The sequence below is a fragment of the Brassica napus genome, chromosome C6 (assembly GCF_020379485.1).
Source record: "Brassica napus cultivar Da-Ae chromosome C6, Da-Ae, whole genome shotgun sequence".
In the NCBI taxonomy this organism is placed as follows: Eukaryota; Viridiplantae; Streptophyta; class Magnoliopsida; order Brassicales; family Brassicaceae; genus Brassica; species Brassica napus.
Window position 1 is genome coordinate 11601011 of NC_063449.1, and position 18324 is coordinate 11619334.

Here is an 18324-nt window from a genome sequence, read left to right on the forward strand (position 1 = left end):
TTTAAAATCATTTATTTTAATCGATGAATATATACATCACTTTAAAAGACCGATGTAAATGTTGGTATCATTTTTTACAATCGATATATATTGGAATTATTTAGAATAAATGATGTAAATATTAAATTGTTTTTGGTATTATTTGCTAATAAAATGATGTTAATTATTTGCATCACCACTTTCGGAGTCATTTATTTAAATGAAGCAAAACTTATTTACATCATCTATAACTAATACAAATATATAAAATAAATGATGCTAAACAACCATTTTTTTGTAGTGCAAGCCCCGTCTTGTGAATATGCAGGCGAATGCAAGAACAACTATTATGGAGGCGTTAAAGGATCATAAAACATTTTATTATGTATAGTGAGAGACGATTATATCTTCGTTGATGCACACCATGAAACGGGAACAGTAGCTACTGTTCTGCGCAGTGAGATTTAGGTCAACTTCGATAGTTCGAATCCAGTCTTTTTCATCGAAAAGAGTTTATGTTCTTACCTAATTTTTGCTCATGTGACCTTTTGTCTCGGCTTTACATAGTAAACTTTTCCCAGACATGAGACAACCAAAATGAATGAAACGTGCCTTTTTATTTGATTAACGAATATAGTTTGTTAATTCTAACATGCTTTGTTTTATTCTTTTCTGATTTCAAAGGTCCTGTAGGTTAAACCAACGATTATTTTGTCACATTATACAATGTGTCAAAGGATAATTTAGTGGCAATTGACAGACAAATAGTTAAGATTATTACATTTCCCAGTTCGTTCAAATGGATTAAGTATACAATTTGGAGAAATTTCATCAAACTGACTCGTGAATATCCTACTATATAAAAGGAGCTAAATCATTGCTTCCTAAGCCTTTCCACATGTGCACAAATATTCAGGATCAACCAATATGCCAGGTCATCACGAAGTGGGCCAATTAAAAAAAACGAAATCTTCGCGGCCCAGTCCATAGCCTCATCTCGCAGCCTTTCTTGATACGGATTTTGTCACAGCCCATTAAACCCAACTCCCAGACCAATCCAGAGACGCTCTTACGGTTCGGGTTATATCGCCCCTTTCTCTGAAATCATCATCCCTAACCCGAAGCGCCGTCTCGATCTCTTTCTCGATTCTCTTCCTCTCCCCCAACTCATCCCCCATAACCCCTCCGATGAGAGTTCTGGTACTTCAATGTGCTCTCATAAATCCTCCATTCAAGATCCCTACAGACCTTCCACATCCCCTCTCCGTCTCGATGATATCTAGATCCCTATTTATACCCTTACCTCAGATCGTAAAATCCATACCCGTACCTCAGATCGTAAAATACATACCCTCATCATGGCGACAACGGCGAAAACGACTGCGATCCGCACCGGCAAAGCTTCTCCTCCTCACCTCTTCCGACATGTTTCACCAGGGCCAGACGATTCCACCTTGAAGTTTAGGCTTCTTCATTTATGGGAAGCTCGCAAGAATATCAAAGGAGGACCAGGGATCCTTCTTGGGATCGAGATGCTTATGATCGATGCGGAGGTATGTCTTTATTTTTTCATTATATTAGCGAACATTAGGTTGAGATGTTAGCGTATGTTGGAAAACAAAAATTTGATTGATTCATAAAAAACTTGATTGATTAAACTAAAAACTTGATTGATTCGTTTGAATTATATTACCGTCTCTTTGATTGGTTTTCCTTGGCCTCTTTTTGAGAAAAAAAAATTGATTGATTCGTTTGAATTATATTAGTGTATCTTCGATTGATTAGAGAGATTTGTTTCTGTTGCTTTAAACGCTTATAATTTTAATCACTCTGAAAAAAACACTTGGTTTTGCTTATCTTTTATTATATATTAGCTTATCTTTGATTGGTTTTTCTCTTTCATTATTCACTTGAGAGTGCTTTGATAGAGATCAGATTAGTATAGAACATGGCTTCGTGTAATACCAAAACTGTAAAGTTTGTTTTTGTTGGCGCTTATAATTTTATATCACTCTGGAAAAAATTGATTGATTCGTTTGAATTATATTGGCGTATCTTTCATTGATTAGAGAGATTTGTTTTCTGTTGCTCTAAACGCTTATAATTTTAATCACTCTGAAAAAAACACTTGGTTTAGCTTATCTTTGATTATCTTTTAGCTTATCTTTGAGTGGTTTTCATCTTTCATTATTCACTTGGGAGTGCTTTGATAGAGATCGGATAAATATTTGAACGCTTATAATTTTAGTTGAACGCTTTCAACTGACTCGATATTGTATCTCTGTTCTGTAGGGTACTTTGGCTCAGGGGTTCATCGGTCAGAACCGTCGCAACCAGTATGAGAAAGAGCTCCAGCGTGGGAGCATCTACACACTGACAAACTTCTATGCATCCAACAGCAAGGTGATGTACCATGTTGCTGATCAGAGGCTGGTAATTTGCATCTCACACCCTTCTGCCCTGTCAAAGGATGAAGAAGACATTGAAGGCATTTTGACAGAGCGCTTCAGGGCCCGTTCCTTTTCAGAATTTGAAGCCAACTGCGATCTCAGAGGGGATCTTCACGGTACGGTTTAAATATTTTCTTATCATGTTTAACCATTCCAATCGGTTAACTTTGTATTGCGTGTAACTGTTTGTTGTAGATGTTGTTGGCCACCTTAAGCTGGTTGATGGCCAGTCTCTCCATCAGCATCCGGTTTTGTGCACCAATGATGACTCAACTTCTCGGAAAGTGATGGTCCATTTGCAGCTTAAAGAGTAAGCTGTTGTAGTTCGACCAATACAGAAATATCATTTTCTAATTTATAATTCTTACTTAAATTAAACATCTACTCTTTGTTAACTGCAGCGGTCCAGTGATGAACGTCTATCTATGGGACGAGGCCGCTGAAAGTTTCCGCCTCAAGTTTGACTCAAGTGCAGCCACTCCAACTGTTCTATTGGTCACAACGGTCAATCCTAAGAGGCTCGATGGTAATCTCTCACACTCAATATAAGAATTCCTCATCACTCACACTCAGTTAGATAAACCTACCACTAACTGTTTCTATATTGACAGGGAAATTGTGCCTAAGTTCAATGTCCTCTTCAAGAGTGTTTTTGGATGAAGAGGTTGACCCCACCAATGAATACTTGGCCTGGTTAGTATTTTATTTTTTTAGAAACAATCTATAGCTTAGACTATTATGTGTTTAACACCTTTGATGATCGCCTGATTTAAAATTCTTTGCAAGGTTGACCACGAACCCTTCTGTAACTTCTTTGGTGAACCCTGTTGAGGTGGTCAAAGCTGAGACTCTCAAAATAGGTGAGATTGCCGCCTTCCTCAAGCGTCAGCCTGCTCAGGTAATCGCATTCCGTTATTACAATCAAACACTTTTCTCAATGTAGTTGCTGACAACGCTTAGGATGTGATTTCAGGTTGCCTACTTTGACTGCATTGCCACAATTGATGATGTCAAGCTTGGCACTGAGTGGTATTACATTGCTTGCAAGGATTGCCAGACCAAGTTAAACTGTGGGCCGACAACATTACTTTGTCCAAAATGCGGGAATGAAAATGCTACTGCAGTAGCCAAGTAAGTTTCTCCTCTCAAATATGTTTTCAAGCGACAATGTATATACTAATCATTTGGTTTTTAACCATCTATCGGGTGGAGCTGTCTGTCTATGATAATGATGAGCAGTGCACGTTCATCATTCTCGGAGATGCTGGGAAAGATCTCACAGGCAGGAAAGCAACAGAGTTGATCGACGCTTATGTTCAGGTAATTGTTGTTCTAATGATAAATGATAATTTCCATAATCTTGACACTTATTTTAATCATAGAGTCTACGAAGTTGATAAATGTATTCTGTTATATTAGGAAAATGGTGGAGATGCGGCTGAGCTTGAAGTTCCACTGCCACAGTGTTTCATTGATACAATAGGCCAGACAAAGAAATTCAGGATCAAGGTGGCTCACTACAACTTCACTTCTACCCGACTGTCCTTGATCGCTACCAAGATAGTCTCACCATCAGAGTTACCACCAAAGAATCCCCCACTCAAGACGCCACCAGGAACTGAAGTGGAGAACACAGAGTTGGCTGAGAGTAGTGGTGGTGGTGCTTCAGCTATTGACGACCAGAAGAAAGCAAAGCGTACCAAGCGTAGTGGCTAGATCACATGCAGAATGGTCACTCTATCAGTGGCTGGTACAGACTGCCCAATCAGGATGATTTTCTAATAACAGTCTACTTATCTCTCTTTAATCAGTTTGTTTTTGCTTCTTGCTAAGACAATTTAGGATTGGAAACACGTTATGGTTTGGTTTTCTTATTTGAGTTATTTGGTTTTTATTCATAGCTTTGTTATGAAGTTTAAGAATGGTCAGCATTATCATATTAAAGTTGTTTGGTTTTCATTCCTAACTTATTAAAGTTGTTTGATCAGCATGCATTTTACATACGTATACGTACTTAAGAACCTAATGCATGCATGGATTGGTTTATGTCCATGCTGATATTAATTTAATTAAAGCAACTGTAATATTAGCTGCATACTGATTTGTATACGTTGTTGGAGGTTTTTTTAATTTATAAATTCATTTTTGAATTAAAACATTATTAGTATTGATATATTAATTTAATACTTTAATCCAAAACTATAATAATAACAAATATACACATTATTAGTATTGATATATTTCATCATTATAATTGTTTGCAAATGTAGATTTTCCTATTATGTAGAAGATGCTTTTTAAAAAAAACTGATGACCGCTTCAAACATCTTCGCATTATAAAATAAACAAAACTTAGCTTTCCCTTTCAAAAACTCCAAAACTCCAAATTTTAATTGAGCCGATTTTTATTAAACATGTAATCCGCGCAAAGCGCGGACACCGACCCTAGTCTATTATAAAGGTATCTGTAACATAACAACAGTCTTATCTCACCTGAAACTTGTCACTGTAAAACCAAAATAGATTTTATCACAGGTCAATAGTGTGAAATTTATTAAAACTAATAAAATGTCTTCAAACAATATACCAATAATTAGAAGATTCCAAGTTAAGAAAAGTTAATCAGAGGGATAGTACTAATTAAAAGGAGTAAGAAGTATATGATTAGATTCAGGTAACCTTGGATTTATGGAGTCTTGAAAAGTCAAAGGACGATGGCTTCACGTAAGTTTAGACAAACATGGACATACGTCACTACAAACGTCACCTTTCTTTTTCCTTTGGAACCTCCTTTCCCTTTAGACCATGATTATCGCTGCACGGTTTCGTAGGTCGATTTTTAATTTTTAAATTTTTTTTTTTTGCTGATTAAAAAAAAAAAAATTTAAAAATCGAACCAATCGTGGGCCGTCACATGTCAATGGGGCCCACAAACAGTGCAAGAATTGCACCAAAGTCGATCCTTATTTAGACACCGTTTTTAACCCAAAAGTTGAGACCCCCAACTTAAAAACCCCACTTATATCATGCGATAATCATGCCCTTAGCTTTACAAACAGAGTACAATTTCTTAATTTTTGTTTTCTCATTAATTGGCAAATTATAATCATAATATAAGTATTCTCTGTGTTGGGACAATAGAGAGCACACTGAAAATCCTAGTTACAATTTTCTCAAAACATACTAGCGCTATACTATTTTTTTCCTTTGAACTATTCATTCAAGTAGATTAGATATATAAAATACTATATAAATAACAATTTAGGAGGTTAAAAGAAAAAGCAGGTGCTACAAAAAATTATGTAACGACTGATGAGCCTTGAATGTGTAGATAAGCAGAAGAATAATATTACTAGGAATGAAGCAAGAGAAGTTACAAAACTGAAAGCGTCTTTGCTTGTCATATCAAGTTAACAAACTCTTAAAATTTAAACACAAAAACCACGCGTATGTGGTCCAGTGGCGACAATCAACCTGGAAAGTCATGGGTTCGATCCCGCTGGGAGGTAGTTGCTCTTGAGGGACCTTCAGGCCCAATATAGACACGCCTGCAGACCCGTGGCCACTGGTGGGATTTACATGGGGTGATCACCAGCCCTCCTGGAGGCCTCGGCAGGCTCCCCGGCTTGCTCCGGTGGACGGTCATTGGTCACTAGTCGGGTCCTCACGAGGTCTCGGATACCAGGGTCATCAAAAAAAAAAAAAAAAAAAAATTTAAACACAAAAACATTAAGAATACAAAACACACAGCAAAACAATATTTTATTACTCAGAAGTCGTGGCCATCTCTCCTATATAAAGCTTCTTCTCCACACAACCAACCATTCACCACTTCCCTCTTCTTCCTAAGCCCAAATATTTTAATGGCACCCTGCATCTACACGTCCAATACCCATCTATCTCAAGACGACAATTCTCGGTTCCGTTACATGAATCTCTTCCCTGATCGGCACATCACGAAAACCTCCAACTCAAACTCTCTGGACGGTGAAGATGATGATGTCTGGGTTAAGATGCTAGAAGAAGCTAAATCCGACGTTGAGCAAGAACCCATTTTGTCAAACTACTACTACTCTTCCATTACGTCGCATCGCTCGTTAGACACCGCTTTGGCGAACATTCTCTCCGTGAAGCTCAGCACTTTAACCTTACAAAGCAACACCCTCTTCGAACTCTTCATCGGCGTCTTACAAGAAAGCCCAGAGATCATGGAATCTGTGAAGCGAGACCTGTTAGCAGCAAAGGAAAGAGACCCAGCTTGCTTAAGCTACGTCCATTGCTTCCTAAGCTTCAAAGGCTTCCTCGCTTGTCAATCTCATCGCATCGCTCACAAGCTCTGGTCTCAAGACAGAAAGATCCTCGCTTTACTCATCCAAAACAGAGTTTCCGAAGCTTTCGCCGTCGATATTCACCCGGGAGCGAAGATCGGAGACCACGCGACGGGGGTGGTGATCGGAGAGACGGCGGTGGTTGGACACAACGTTTCGATTCTCCACGGCGTGACGCTGGGAGGAACAGGGAAGCAGTGCGGCGATAGGCATCCGAAGATCGGCGATGGAGTCTTGATCGGAGCCGGGAGTTGTATACTGGGGAATATTACGATCGGAGAGGGAGCTAAGGTTGGATCGGGGTCGGTGGTGCTTAAGGACGTGCCGCCGCGTACGACGGCGGTTGGAAACCCGGCGAGATTGATTGGGGGGAAGGAGAATCCGAAAACGGTAGATAAGATTCCAGGTTTGACCATGGACCAGACATCGTATTTGACCCAATGGTCTGATTATGTTATCTAAACACAACAACAAGTGTAATAATTGTCCCTTGCGCTGCGTTTTCCTCTAAAAGCTAAGATTAATCTCATTTGAGTAGTCTTAAGTTAACTCTTTAACCAATTTGCTGAAAATGAAAGTCTGAAGACTGAATAATGAATCAGTGATCATGCGGAAGTGGCAGAGGAAGAGCAGCTATCCAAAATTGGTGACCTTCATCAAAACGGGAAAAAAATAAATCTTATATAATAAAGGGGACTTGCCTCTCTCCTTACGCTGCCAACTCATCCTTTAACATGGGGCAAAAGAGGACACGTGTTTCATTCTTAATCAAGTAGGCAATATTATTTTCCCTGCGTTTTACTAGCCGGGCCAGATTTTGGTAATTGATTAAATTATAGGGCCCTTACTTTGTTTGCATACATGCCCATTAGTATGTAGGGTTTCACCGACAGTTGAGATGCAAACCAGAACAACCGTGTCTCTTGAGATCACATCGCTTCTGCATTTACATGATTCACACCATTCCTCCCACCTTCTCTTGCACTAAATCGACATCACCATCCTCCAAAATAACCGATTAAATATCAGTATGTGTGAGGGTGAGAAAGTTTAGATAGAAATCCTCCAACCGGTTGCTGCGTTTTTTTCCAGGCATCAGCAACATGCTTCATCAGACGAAACATAAACATGGTGGCAGATTTGGCAGAGGCCAATCCAAAATCTCCGCTTCGATGCACGATGATCCTATCAAAAGCTTGAGCAATGCGAGCGTTAAGGATTTTGCAGTGAGTGAATTCGTTCATCGTGGTTTCAAAAAAAGGTGTGATGTGTAAGAGAGCTGAGATATATGTTGCTAGCTTACCTATAACACAAATCCAATGGAATTGCAGTCAATTAGATTGAAACCATAAGAATATATTTTTAAAAGACTTATTAAAATCCTGAATTATGTTTTCCTTTAATCTGATTAGTTTTCTTCTGGTTAGAAGTTTATCCATCGGGTTTCAAACTCTCAGTGGATTGGCTTTCTGCAAGTTAGGATTCAAAATCATATCAAAAAGTAGACAAACAGTTTTGTTGTAAACAATCTAATTGTGTTTTGAATATCATTAGCAGAGATGATAAAAGAGTCCAGCACCAGATTGTACTCCTTACACACCAACTGGAGACAATTATTTATGGAATCACTTAAGAATCATACCAAACATCAAGATGTATTATCAAACAGGTAATGGAGCAGCAGCTCTGAAGCTGGTCATCAGTGAAAAAGAATATGATCAAATCGCACAAGCCTTATTCATCCGCCTAAGAAACTGTTAACAAAGGCCGTAAGCAACAACTCTTCAATTCTCCCATACCATCAATTCCTCTCATTAACTCTTATTATGCCACAACTAACTATTTTTCTTTTTTAGGTTCTCAGTTGCGTGGAATCAGACAAAAAAAATATGGTTCAATGGTACATCGATAACCGCATGAGAAAAATAAATATAGTTCGCAAGAGCAAGTCAAATTCGATGTCAAGAAATTTAGAGCCATCATTGAGGTAAATCTAAAATTCTCTTATAAGTTAGATCATTTCACATTATACAACACAACATATCCACCGTACAAAACTTGATATGTAAATAAGCGAATCTTATAGTGTTAGCCAGTGAGCAAGATGCCCAAGTAGAAAGAAGGAAAAAATTTCCGCAGAGGGATGTGAGGATCTCGGCTGTTGCTCCCAGTTACGTGATCAAAGTGATGTTATGAAGTTTTAGGATACATTTGTAGTTCTAACTAAAAGTCTACTCAAAACCATGTGTTATATCATTTTGAAACTATTTTATTTGATTTTGGATCTTAGTAAGTTTGACTATGTTCTTTTCCTTTTGCTAACCTCATGACTCATCATCATATCTGCTTTTTGCTAACCTCATTGCCTCTAATCCTCTGTTATTTCAGCCCGCATGTCTCAGATGATGAGGTTAAATAACTTTGACTTTCTGATTCTTACATATTTTTTTCCCTTTAGTTTATAATGATCTTTTATGCTGGTTTGGACAGGAACTAGGCCTTGCAACTCAGATAGTTCATGTGGTAATTGCTAGAAACTCTGTTGAATTTCGTACTGTTAAATTTCTCTGCTGATATGCAGCTTAAGTTATCTGCCTCTTAGGAACGTTATTGTTTGATTCCTGCAGAACATGGCCTCTAAAGATCAATCAATACTGTAGGCCATCAAAGAGCTTGATATGTTAACCCAAGTGAGTTAAAACCAGATCCACCCGTATCTCATCAATTCTATTGAGATGAAAGTTCAAATTCCTGTTTTATTTGTGGACTGTTTTAAATAGATACAATGCCAGGCCTGAATGATCCAGCTAACTTCGCATTACCTCAGCAGGTTTGCAAATACATAACAAACACTAAATAAACAATATTAGTATTCACAAATCTTATCTTAAGGCCATTTTTGTTTTGCTCAGCTTCTGAACAGATGTCTTTTCCCTGGATCAGCATCTTAAAGCACCTTCAGATCATGTATAAATCCTCACTCAATTGATGTGGATAATATCAAGTATGATTACTGTACAAAAAGGACACAATCTCTTAGTTGTAGTTCGTAGTCTGTGCTATTACTTCTTGGGGGTCTTTGACACTTTTTACAAATTTCTTGGAACTTCTGGTCAGAACACCAACTACCTTGACAAGTACTCAGAGGATGAAAGCAAGCTAGATTTTGTCGAAAGAACACTAAGATGGAGACATCTTGCTCCCACTGCCTAGCACCTCATACACTAGGTGAGAATTCATCTCCCCCTTGCAAAATATACATTTCGAACAAAGTTCCATTTTGGAGTCTATTGGTTTCATTCACTTCTTTGCAGGATGTTATCCTTTCACCAACAGACACCCTTGATTGAAACTTTGCCCTCATGTCTACTTTGTTGGGAATCAAGCAAAATATGACGACCGTTTAGTAAATGGTACAATCTTCGTGCATAGAAATTATTATATAAGTACATAGTGGGTACTGTTTTTGTTTCTTGGGTAAAAAATACTCTAAGTTTGTTGGGTGAGCTGGTCAGGTTGATATGCATTCCTAAATTCTTTGAGACCGGTGTTGCTGTTGCGGTGAGTTGAAATTTTCAACTTGAGCAGAGATCATCCTCATTGGAACTCCATTTTTTCTTTCATATCTCAAACTCACCAATCATATTGTTATTTTGGCAGGTGAACTAAGGAATCTGGAGTGTCACACTTATAGCTTTAACATTCAGTTATAAAGTTAATCACAACACTGTAAAATGTTACATCTCCAAGTCCTACCAAGCAGATGTATTTTATGCACGACAATGTAAGCATTACGATTAAACTATATTAGGCTCACTTATCAACACACATTTGTATAACGCATTCCTTGCCCTCCAAGTAAGCACTGCGTATCAAATTGACTCTTTGTCCGATTGTACATTATCACCATCCACTATCCTAGACAAATAGAACAAACTGAAAAACTATTAATGGTTGCACAAAAAAAAGAAAAATTATTAATAAACAGCAAAACAATTTAATCCATTGTAACAGTAAACTTAATGGAATGATTTGGAAAAAGGAATTCCAAGTCTTAATTTACAATATACATAACTCCATTTACAAACTAAAAATAAATAAAAATATGCAGCATAATAAACATGGATACAATATCATTTTGAAGACAGTGTTTAACCAATACGTCCGCAATGAAACCATAACGGATTGCAAGATTACCATATCCATGAGACAAAGCATGAATTGTTACGATTTTAAGAGGATGAAAGAATTTGTTATCTTCATTCAAACAAGATAATCACAAAACAAACACATGCATTACATGTTTTTCTTTTGGAACATCGACTTTACTTTATGTTTTTAAGGTCAAGTATATTTACTTAGTACAACTATCAGCTATTTATTCTATTTTTATTGAATATATCAATGAAAACCAATTACATTATTCTTTTTTTTTTTACTTAAACAACTTCAAAACAAAATAAAACACTACAATCACTAACCATTATCAAATGAAACAAAAAAAAAAACAAATTTGAACTCATTAGAGAATAAAACATATGAACCCGGCGCGTAGCGCCGGAATACCACTAGTACATTAATAAAACAAAAAAATTTACTAATTGAATAAATAAAAAAAAATAAAAAATTTTGTTCATTTTGTTCTTCATCAAAAATGGAGATTTTTTTTTTTTTTTATAAATTCATTTTTTCATAGAATTAAAAGAAATATAGTTTATGATCCGCCTATCAATATTTTAACCAAAAATTCATTTTAATTGGTATAAAATTCGAGGAACCAACAATTCACCATAATTTTTTGCTATAATTTGGTCACTGATTACTTTACTTACACTGAGAGCTGAGTCCATTATTCAGTATCAAAGACGCTTTGCATTTTTTATCAGGTAGATAAAGACATTTTAGATAGTTACAAGACGTATAAGTTAATTAGGTTGGTCTGAGCCAATATTCTTAATGTTTAATGTATAAACTTTTACATCCATATGAACACAAAATACATATCTTGAAGCTAAAAATAGAACAATTTGTAAGACCAAAACCTATCAGAATTCATGTGGTTTTGAGTCATAAATAAACCAAACAAGCTTTAATGTAAACCCCCAATGACAAGGGGGATTCTTACTTTAAATACTGGTGTTATGGGTGGTCTGCTTCAGAGGAGTTGCACGTTTGTTCAGTTTGGTCAAGAGGTAAGCCAATGCTACTTTAGCACCTAAGGCTGAGTGACCATGTGACAAACATATAGCAGCACCACCCACAAGAACCAGACCTTTTGCTATGAGTTTCTTCGATGGCTTTCTCAATAGCTTCTTCTGTTTTGCTACTTGAGTCAATATTTCTTCACCGCGATTAGTTCCCATGGAGACTGTGACATCCACTGTCTGGCTTTCTAACTCTGATGGAACCTGTACGAACAAAACGAGGATGTCAAAAAGAAGGAAACCCGTTGCTTCATGCATATTCAGTTTCAGGACGCAACATGTCACCTTTACGATTAAGGTGAGAGCAGATAAAACGGAGCCTTGAGGTGTATGACTGATGGCAACGTAATTACGAAACGCATTGTCCATCTTACAAACGTAACTCCATATGCCTTTAGAGAAAGCGAGCTTGGCCATCTCAACATTCAACCCCGCATTTTCCTGGTGGAACATTTTGATCTCACAAGCATTTCTTCCAGGAACTGCAAAAGAGTTTAAAGGGTTTAGCATTCCCAGATTCACAATAAATCAATACATCTCGGATTACATAGATAGACGATCTATTGGAACAACACTTGATAAGTCAAATTATGGATAAACCCTAAACCACTCACCTCTCCTGATCCGCCAACCAGATCTAAAGTGACTGACACGAACATACTTCATCTGCCGCGGTACCATATCGTGATCACATTCCTAGTAAATAACACACACAAAAAAAAGAAGAAGTTAAATGCCACGCTCCATGACAGAGAGAAGGAAGTTTTATAAGTTCAATTTTACGAAAAAAAAAAAAAGAAAACCTTAGTGAAACAGTAGAAGTTGTCATTTCCGTGCCACAGCTTCCAAGCAAGGACGTACTCCCTTGATGTCAACAAGGGAAATTTTTTGAGAGTGCGACCAATCTCAATTCCGGTATGACTGTCAACCTGAAGTTGGTGATGATCAACGACAGTCTTATCCCATTGCTTCCTGTAATCATTGTCCATGTAAAAGTCCTTCAACACCTCAGCGGAGCAGTCCTCAAATACAGTCACACTTAAGTACTTCATCGGACCACCATCCTAACAAGAACAACAAAAAGAAGCAATGGGGTAAGGGTTATACTTGGCAAATCAGAAAATCCAAGTAAAAAAAAAAAAAACGAGTTAAGCTTTGTATTAATTATTACAGTTGGCTTGCAGCATTTAGCAGAGTATGAAATTCGATTGTTGGTTTTGTGAATAACATGTTCCCACATCTCAGCAGCCTCATTGCGTTCCTCCAAGTTTTGGATCAACCATTTCAAATCGTCATCAGAAACAACTCTAGGTGTCCTGCAAAGCATATAGAGGAATCCGTATCATCAAAAAAAAAAAAAAAAAAAAAAAAAAAAAGGTAGAAGGAATGAGTGTGAATGAAATCATACAGATGGCACATAATAAAAAAGGAGAAGCAAAAGCATTCTTCTATTAAATCAAGACGATGACATTTACTAATAATAATAGCTCAACGAAATTAAAACCAATCGACATTATTAGAAAGCAGCGTAGCATCTTCACTAAACCCAAAACGCTTACCAAATTAGAATAGAAAACTAATTTCGGAAGTAAGAACCTAACACAGAGAAAGAGTAAAAAAACAAAATAAAAAAAACTTTGATCAATACATACCTTGATTGGATTTGGGCATGGGAAACATAGTCGGCAATGGAGGGAGAAGGAGAAGAAAAGAATCGAAATTTGAAGATACGAAAGAGAAAGATTAAGAGAATCGAAACAGCGGTGGCCACCCAAGCTCCGTCTGTAACAGAAACATCCCGCCGGAAAAATACGCTATTCATCGTCGAATCCGCCGAGACCTCTCAAGGCTTTTTTTTTTTTTTTTTGCGCTTTGCGAAATCGACTGAACCGTACGGATTTCAATTTAGGTCATTCGTTAACTGTTGGGGTGGCGTGCGTGTACAATTCCGGCCAACTTATTACTCAAGTCATCATGTCTTGTTCCACTTGCGGCTCAACCAAGCCAACCGCTTCCTTACTCGCTCTTCCTTTTCTCCTTATGTTCCCCCTCTCGCCCCTAAGTTTTTACTTCTTCCTCTATTTGGCCCTTTCTTTTCTTTTCTAATATTTTCCCCCTTTCTCTGACCCTTACAATCTAAGGGCCTCTCAATTTTATTTTGTAAACCAATATGCTTAGTGCTATTTATAGCCTCCCCCCCCCAACCCAAAAAAAATCACTACTATTATATTGACAGGTCAGACTCTTATCTGATTTAAACCCACAAACTTAGGTAAGCCATATGTATGATATTCATTTATGAGAATTACGCATCACCAACAAAAATGGATGGTTTTTCATTTTAATTCAATTCTCTTCAAAAAAATATGTGGAAGAAATAACGTGTCAAAGAATCTTGTCTAATGGATAAGGGCCGTAAGGTAACAGCTGATTCTATATGGATTCCTTCACAATCACAATCACAATCACAATCATTATACTCCTAAATCTAATATGTGGAGAGAATCAGAAGAAACCGTAATCAATAAATGAAATATGAGTGGACAAAAGCTGAATGCTTCCATTGGTTGGTGGGAATCTTGTATATATTTTGTGTTAAATGAAACTTCAAAATAAGACAAGCTTATAAGAAACAACATGTGAGCGAGTAGTGTCTTTCATTCTTCTTTTATCTACCCAACCCAAGAGAAATATAAGACTCTAATTTGGGCCTTATTCTTTGGGCTTAATTATAAATTTTGAACAGGCCCGTTGTAATTCAAAACAAATATATGATATGAATTATTATGACTGAGAGCTGGTCAAGCTTCCATGGAAACAAAAGATTCAAGTATTATTGGCCAAAAAGGCGGAACTAATTTGACGTAAAATTATATTAATTTGTTTTTTTTTTTTTTTTTTTTTTGATAATCCAGGGGTTCCCCGCTTCGCGGGTCATTCCCCTGGGTCCGGTCAGGCAGCGGTCCACTTCACCCGGGAGGGCTTTACCTGGGCTGGATCGAACCCAGTACCGCTTTGGTGTCCAGAAGAGGCAGGGTAGTTTCCGCATGGGGGGGGGGAATCGAACCCGGATGGTGGTTGCCACCACAGGCCCGTCCTGCCACTTGGACTACCTCGTCCGGACAGAGACATTACACCACTTGGTTCCTTTGATATGATTTTAACCTTTACGAAAGGAATTGGTTAATATCTATAATAATAAAGCAGAGTTTTCTCTCACCTTAGCCCTCCACATCAGCAGGAACCTATGGGCAAAAAAGGACACGTGTCTTCTCTTTTCCGTTCAACAACATATCTTTGTTTTTATTTGGGCTCTTAATACTTGTTCTTTTGGTGGGCTATTCCTGTAAATATCCATGTATGGTCTATCTAATTGTTTTCCCCAAAAACGACCACATATGTCTCAACTCTTCCTCCGCCACTCTTCGTCTCCTAGATACTCCGACTACCGCCCTGAAACGTATTAGATCTCCTTTAATCTCAACATTAACTTCGAACCCACTTTCTCTCAATTAAACATTGTCATTATCAAATGTAATCCCTTGAAGCTCTTGAGTATAAATGTGTTTCTTCTCTGCGATGAAACCCACCTTCCCATACGATACAAACCCTGGTCGCCGGAGATGACTTACCCTCGCACGACTCCGCTCACGCTTCACCTTTGCGATGATCATTAAGCGTTGCAATAATGTCAAGTCATCAAGATCACCCACAATTCCTACTAACTCTTTTTCAATGGAAGTATCACTCTACCTTCTCGACTTCATTCCACTCACATGTATATATACACCTCCTCAAAGTGTTAGATGTATCGTTTATCTCTTCTGTTTTGCAGAGCTTCTTGGTTTTGTTCAAAAGTTATCTTCCAATCATGGCAACTTCTCAGATCCAGAATTGAAGGCCGGCCGCTGCAAACAGAGTCTTCAGACAAGACTATTTTGTTTTTGGGAAGGGTGGAATTACAAGAAAGGGAAAGGGAGTGAACGGATTGGTGTTGATATGGTTCTTATTGATCACAACCAGCACCCTCCTCTACCTAATTTTGAATTAAACGTAAGTAACAATACTAATATTTAGTGTTAGCAAGACTTTAAAGTTGTTAATTGTTGTGGATGCTTGAACTTTCTCAGGGAGGGAATGACCATATGTCTGGTGCTAGAGCAATCAAGAAAAAGCCACCTGCTTTGAACACTATTCGCCTGAACAATGGAGGCTGCACAGCTAATGTGAATGCTACAAGCCATGCACTCCCCGTGTACATCCCAATTTAGGACCCTGATTGGAACAGTGACATTGGAGAGGAGGAGTTAGTTGAAGAGGAAGGCTGAAGCGCTAAGAAGACCCGCAAAGACTAAGTGATCTATATCGGGAGTGAGTGTGAGCTGGTTTAGTGTCATAGCTATTTTGCATTTCAGACTTTGTTTTTATGTTTTCTGCATCGTGAGTAACTACATTTCCAACATATTCTGAACCTACGGTAGGTTCTTTGTTTTTTTTTTCAAGATTATCTGCATATTTGACTTTTTGTTGATCCATTTATATTAGTGAACACATATCTGAAACAATTATTTACATCATCATCTCGATTAAATCACATGATTAGTTTGCTTGGAAGATTATCTGCATATTTGACTTTGTTCAAGATACTACAAGAATCGTGAAAACAAAACTTTGAAACTTTTACAGCCTCCTTTGAACAAAAAAAAAGACAACCTCGACTTGCATTATCTAAGAAGAACAAACTAAGATTGCAACTACGAGAAAATGATTTTCCAAATGTTCATCAGCCTCTATTTTTTGTGGATTCATCTTTCCGATAATAATAGGTTTATGCACATTCACCTAACCACTTACGATTCAGATTACCTCCACTCTTACTTAAAAAATCTAATACTTTGTCAACAAGTCAGAGATAATAACGATCGGACTTTCACTCAAAAAGTTAACAAAGAGAGCAGCAAATCACATTTCTAACTGTGACAAAACAAAAGATTCAAGGAAAACAGCTGTAGCCCAAGCTTCAATACAACCTGACCAAAACTAGGCCTAACCGAAACAAGACAGCTAAAACCACATCAATTAACTTATATCACAATCAGTAAGTTGTCTAAAACCACATCGATTAACTTATATCACAATCAGTATAACATAAAACACAACAATAAAATAAACAAATAACTACGGGAAACAATCCGCGACAACTAATAATAAGCAGAAATACACGATGTTTTATAACTGGTTTGTGACAATCTATAACTTGAGCTGTGACAACTAATAATTTAGATAAAATACATAATATAATAAGCAGAAAAATCAATAAAACCCAAAATAAGAGAAATTCATTATAATATTGCTTTACATGTTTTATAAAATCCAGACCAATAAAAATAAAAATTGAATCACACGAAAAAGTTATTTGGTCAGCAAAACCAAATTAAAGAAATTAATAAGATAAAATATGGATAACCGTATTTAAAGATTAATAAATATTCAAATATACAATATAAAATAATAAACTGTAAAAATAAAACATAACTCAAAGCATATAAATTTTAAGAATAAAATTATGAAATTCATAAGAACAAAAAGTAAGAAATGACCCGTCAAACCATTGACCATCTATATCCACTTACTTTTCTAAAGATTTTATGACAAAATGTTTATCAGATGAAAACTTAAAAATTCTTCATGTAAAAAACATTCAAGAATATTATGATAAAAACAACGCTGACAGCAGCTTGCATCATCTACAAACATCAGTAGACGGTTATACCTAGGTGAGGTTATGTATACAGTCTAACAATGCTTTGAAAAGGTGAAAAATATAAGAGAAACCTACATTGATAAAATTGGTTGGACGCAAGACTATAAGCTTGGCGATCAATGATAGAGTCAATTGCATTAAGAAAATATTGCATGGAATATTAGTTAAAAACTTAAGTGTTACTTTATCATTTTACAAGCAACAAAGGTTACAATATTTGTCATCCAAACAACATCAACAAGAGATACAAAAACTGTTATTTCTATAAGCAATGATGAAATTCATCTACTTCAATTGATAAGTGGTGAGTCAATTTTTATTGCTTAACATTTGAACATTAGATCCCAATTACTTTTATGTACTTCAACAATAACAATTATTTGTAGATTTATGTTGGCCACAAATATAAAAATATTATTACTCTTTTACGATTACTTTTTGTCTAACTTTCTTTTCTCAAACATATATACTACATAAAATAAACGTTTATACAATACATTAAAAACTTAATAGTTTAACGGAGAAGCAAACAAATATCTATCAAAGAAAATTTATACACTCCAAAAGAAAAATTCTACCACACTATTATGATTTAATTC

General features: G+C 36.7%; 3 protein-coding genes across 3 annotated transcripts; 2 read left to right on the forward strand and 1 right to left on the reverse strand.

Annotated features, from left to right (window-relative positions):
* Positions 1–761: 761 nt before the first annotated feature.
* Positions 762–5642, forward strand: LOC106413287. Its single transcript, XM_048761718.1, has 5 exons — positions 762–2955; positions 3041–3122; positions 3216–3327; positions 3403–3749; positions 3849–5642. The coding sequence occupies exons 1-4, from the start codon at positions 2841–2843 to the stop codon at positions 3562–3564; spliced, it is 471 nt and encodes a 156-aa protein (XP_048617675.1). The 5' UTR covers positions 762–2840; the 3' UTR covers positions 3565–3749; positions 3849–5642.
* A 110-nt stretch (positions 5643–5752) lies between these two features.
* Positions 5753–7314, forward strand: LOC106412042 (serine acetyltransferase 1, chloroplastic). Its single transcript, XM_013852927.3, has one exon. It carries the CDS (start codon positions 6293–6295, stop codon positions 7217–7219), a length of 927 nt encoding a protein of 308 aa, XP_013708381.1. The 5' UTR covers positions 5753–6292; the 3' UTR covers positions 7220–7314.
* Positions 7315–11678: 4364 nt separating this feature from the next.
* BNACNNG63240D lies at positions 11679–14360 on the reverse strand. The gene is made up of 6 exons (XM_013856696.3): positions 13614–14360; positions 13133–13277; positions 12765–13025; positions 12576–12657; positions 12247–12443; positions 11679–12165 (listed from the first exon to the last, which is right to left on the reverse strand). Exons 1-6 carry the CDS (start codon positions 13781–13783, stop codon positions 11884–11886), a joined length of 1137 nt encoding a protein of 378 aa, XP_013712150.1. The 5' UTR covers positions 13784–14360; the 3' UTR covers positions 11679–11883.
* Positions 14361–18324: the final 3964 nt, after the last annotated feature.

Excerpts from the sequence above, each read along its gene's own strand:
- LOC106412042 (XM_013852927.3), top strand. The coding sequence starts at position 6,293 with ATGGCACCCTGCATCTACACGTCCAATACCCATCTATCTCAAGACGAC.
- BNACNNG63240D (XM_013856696.3), bottom strand. The coding sequence starts at position 13,783 with ATGAATAGCGTATTTTTCCGGCGGGATGTTTCTGTTACAGACGGAGCT. Across the intron at positions 13,026-13,132 it reads CTAAATGCTGCAAGCCAACT|GATGGTGGTCCGATGAAGTA; the intron begins GTAATAATTAAT and ends TGTTCTTGTTAG. Across the intron at positions 12,166-12,246 it reads CTCTCACCTTAATCGTAAAG|GTTCCATCAGAGTTAGAAAG; the intron begins GTGACATGTTGC and ends TTGTTCGTACAG.
- LOC106413287 (XM_048761718.1), top strand. The coding sequence starts at position 2,841 with ATGAACGTCTATCTATGGGACGAGGCCGCTGAAAGTTTCCGCCTCAAG. Across the intron at positions 3,123-3,215 it reads ACCAATGAATACTTGGCCTG|GTTGACCACGAACCCTTCTG; the intron begins GTTAGTATTTTA and ends ATTCTTTGCAAG. Across the intron at positions 3,328-3,402 it reads TCAAGCGTCAGCCTGCTCAG|GTTGCCTACTTTGACTGCAT; the intron begins GTAATCGCATTC and ends ATGTGATTTCAG.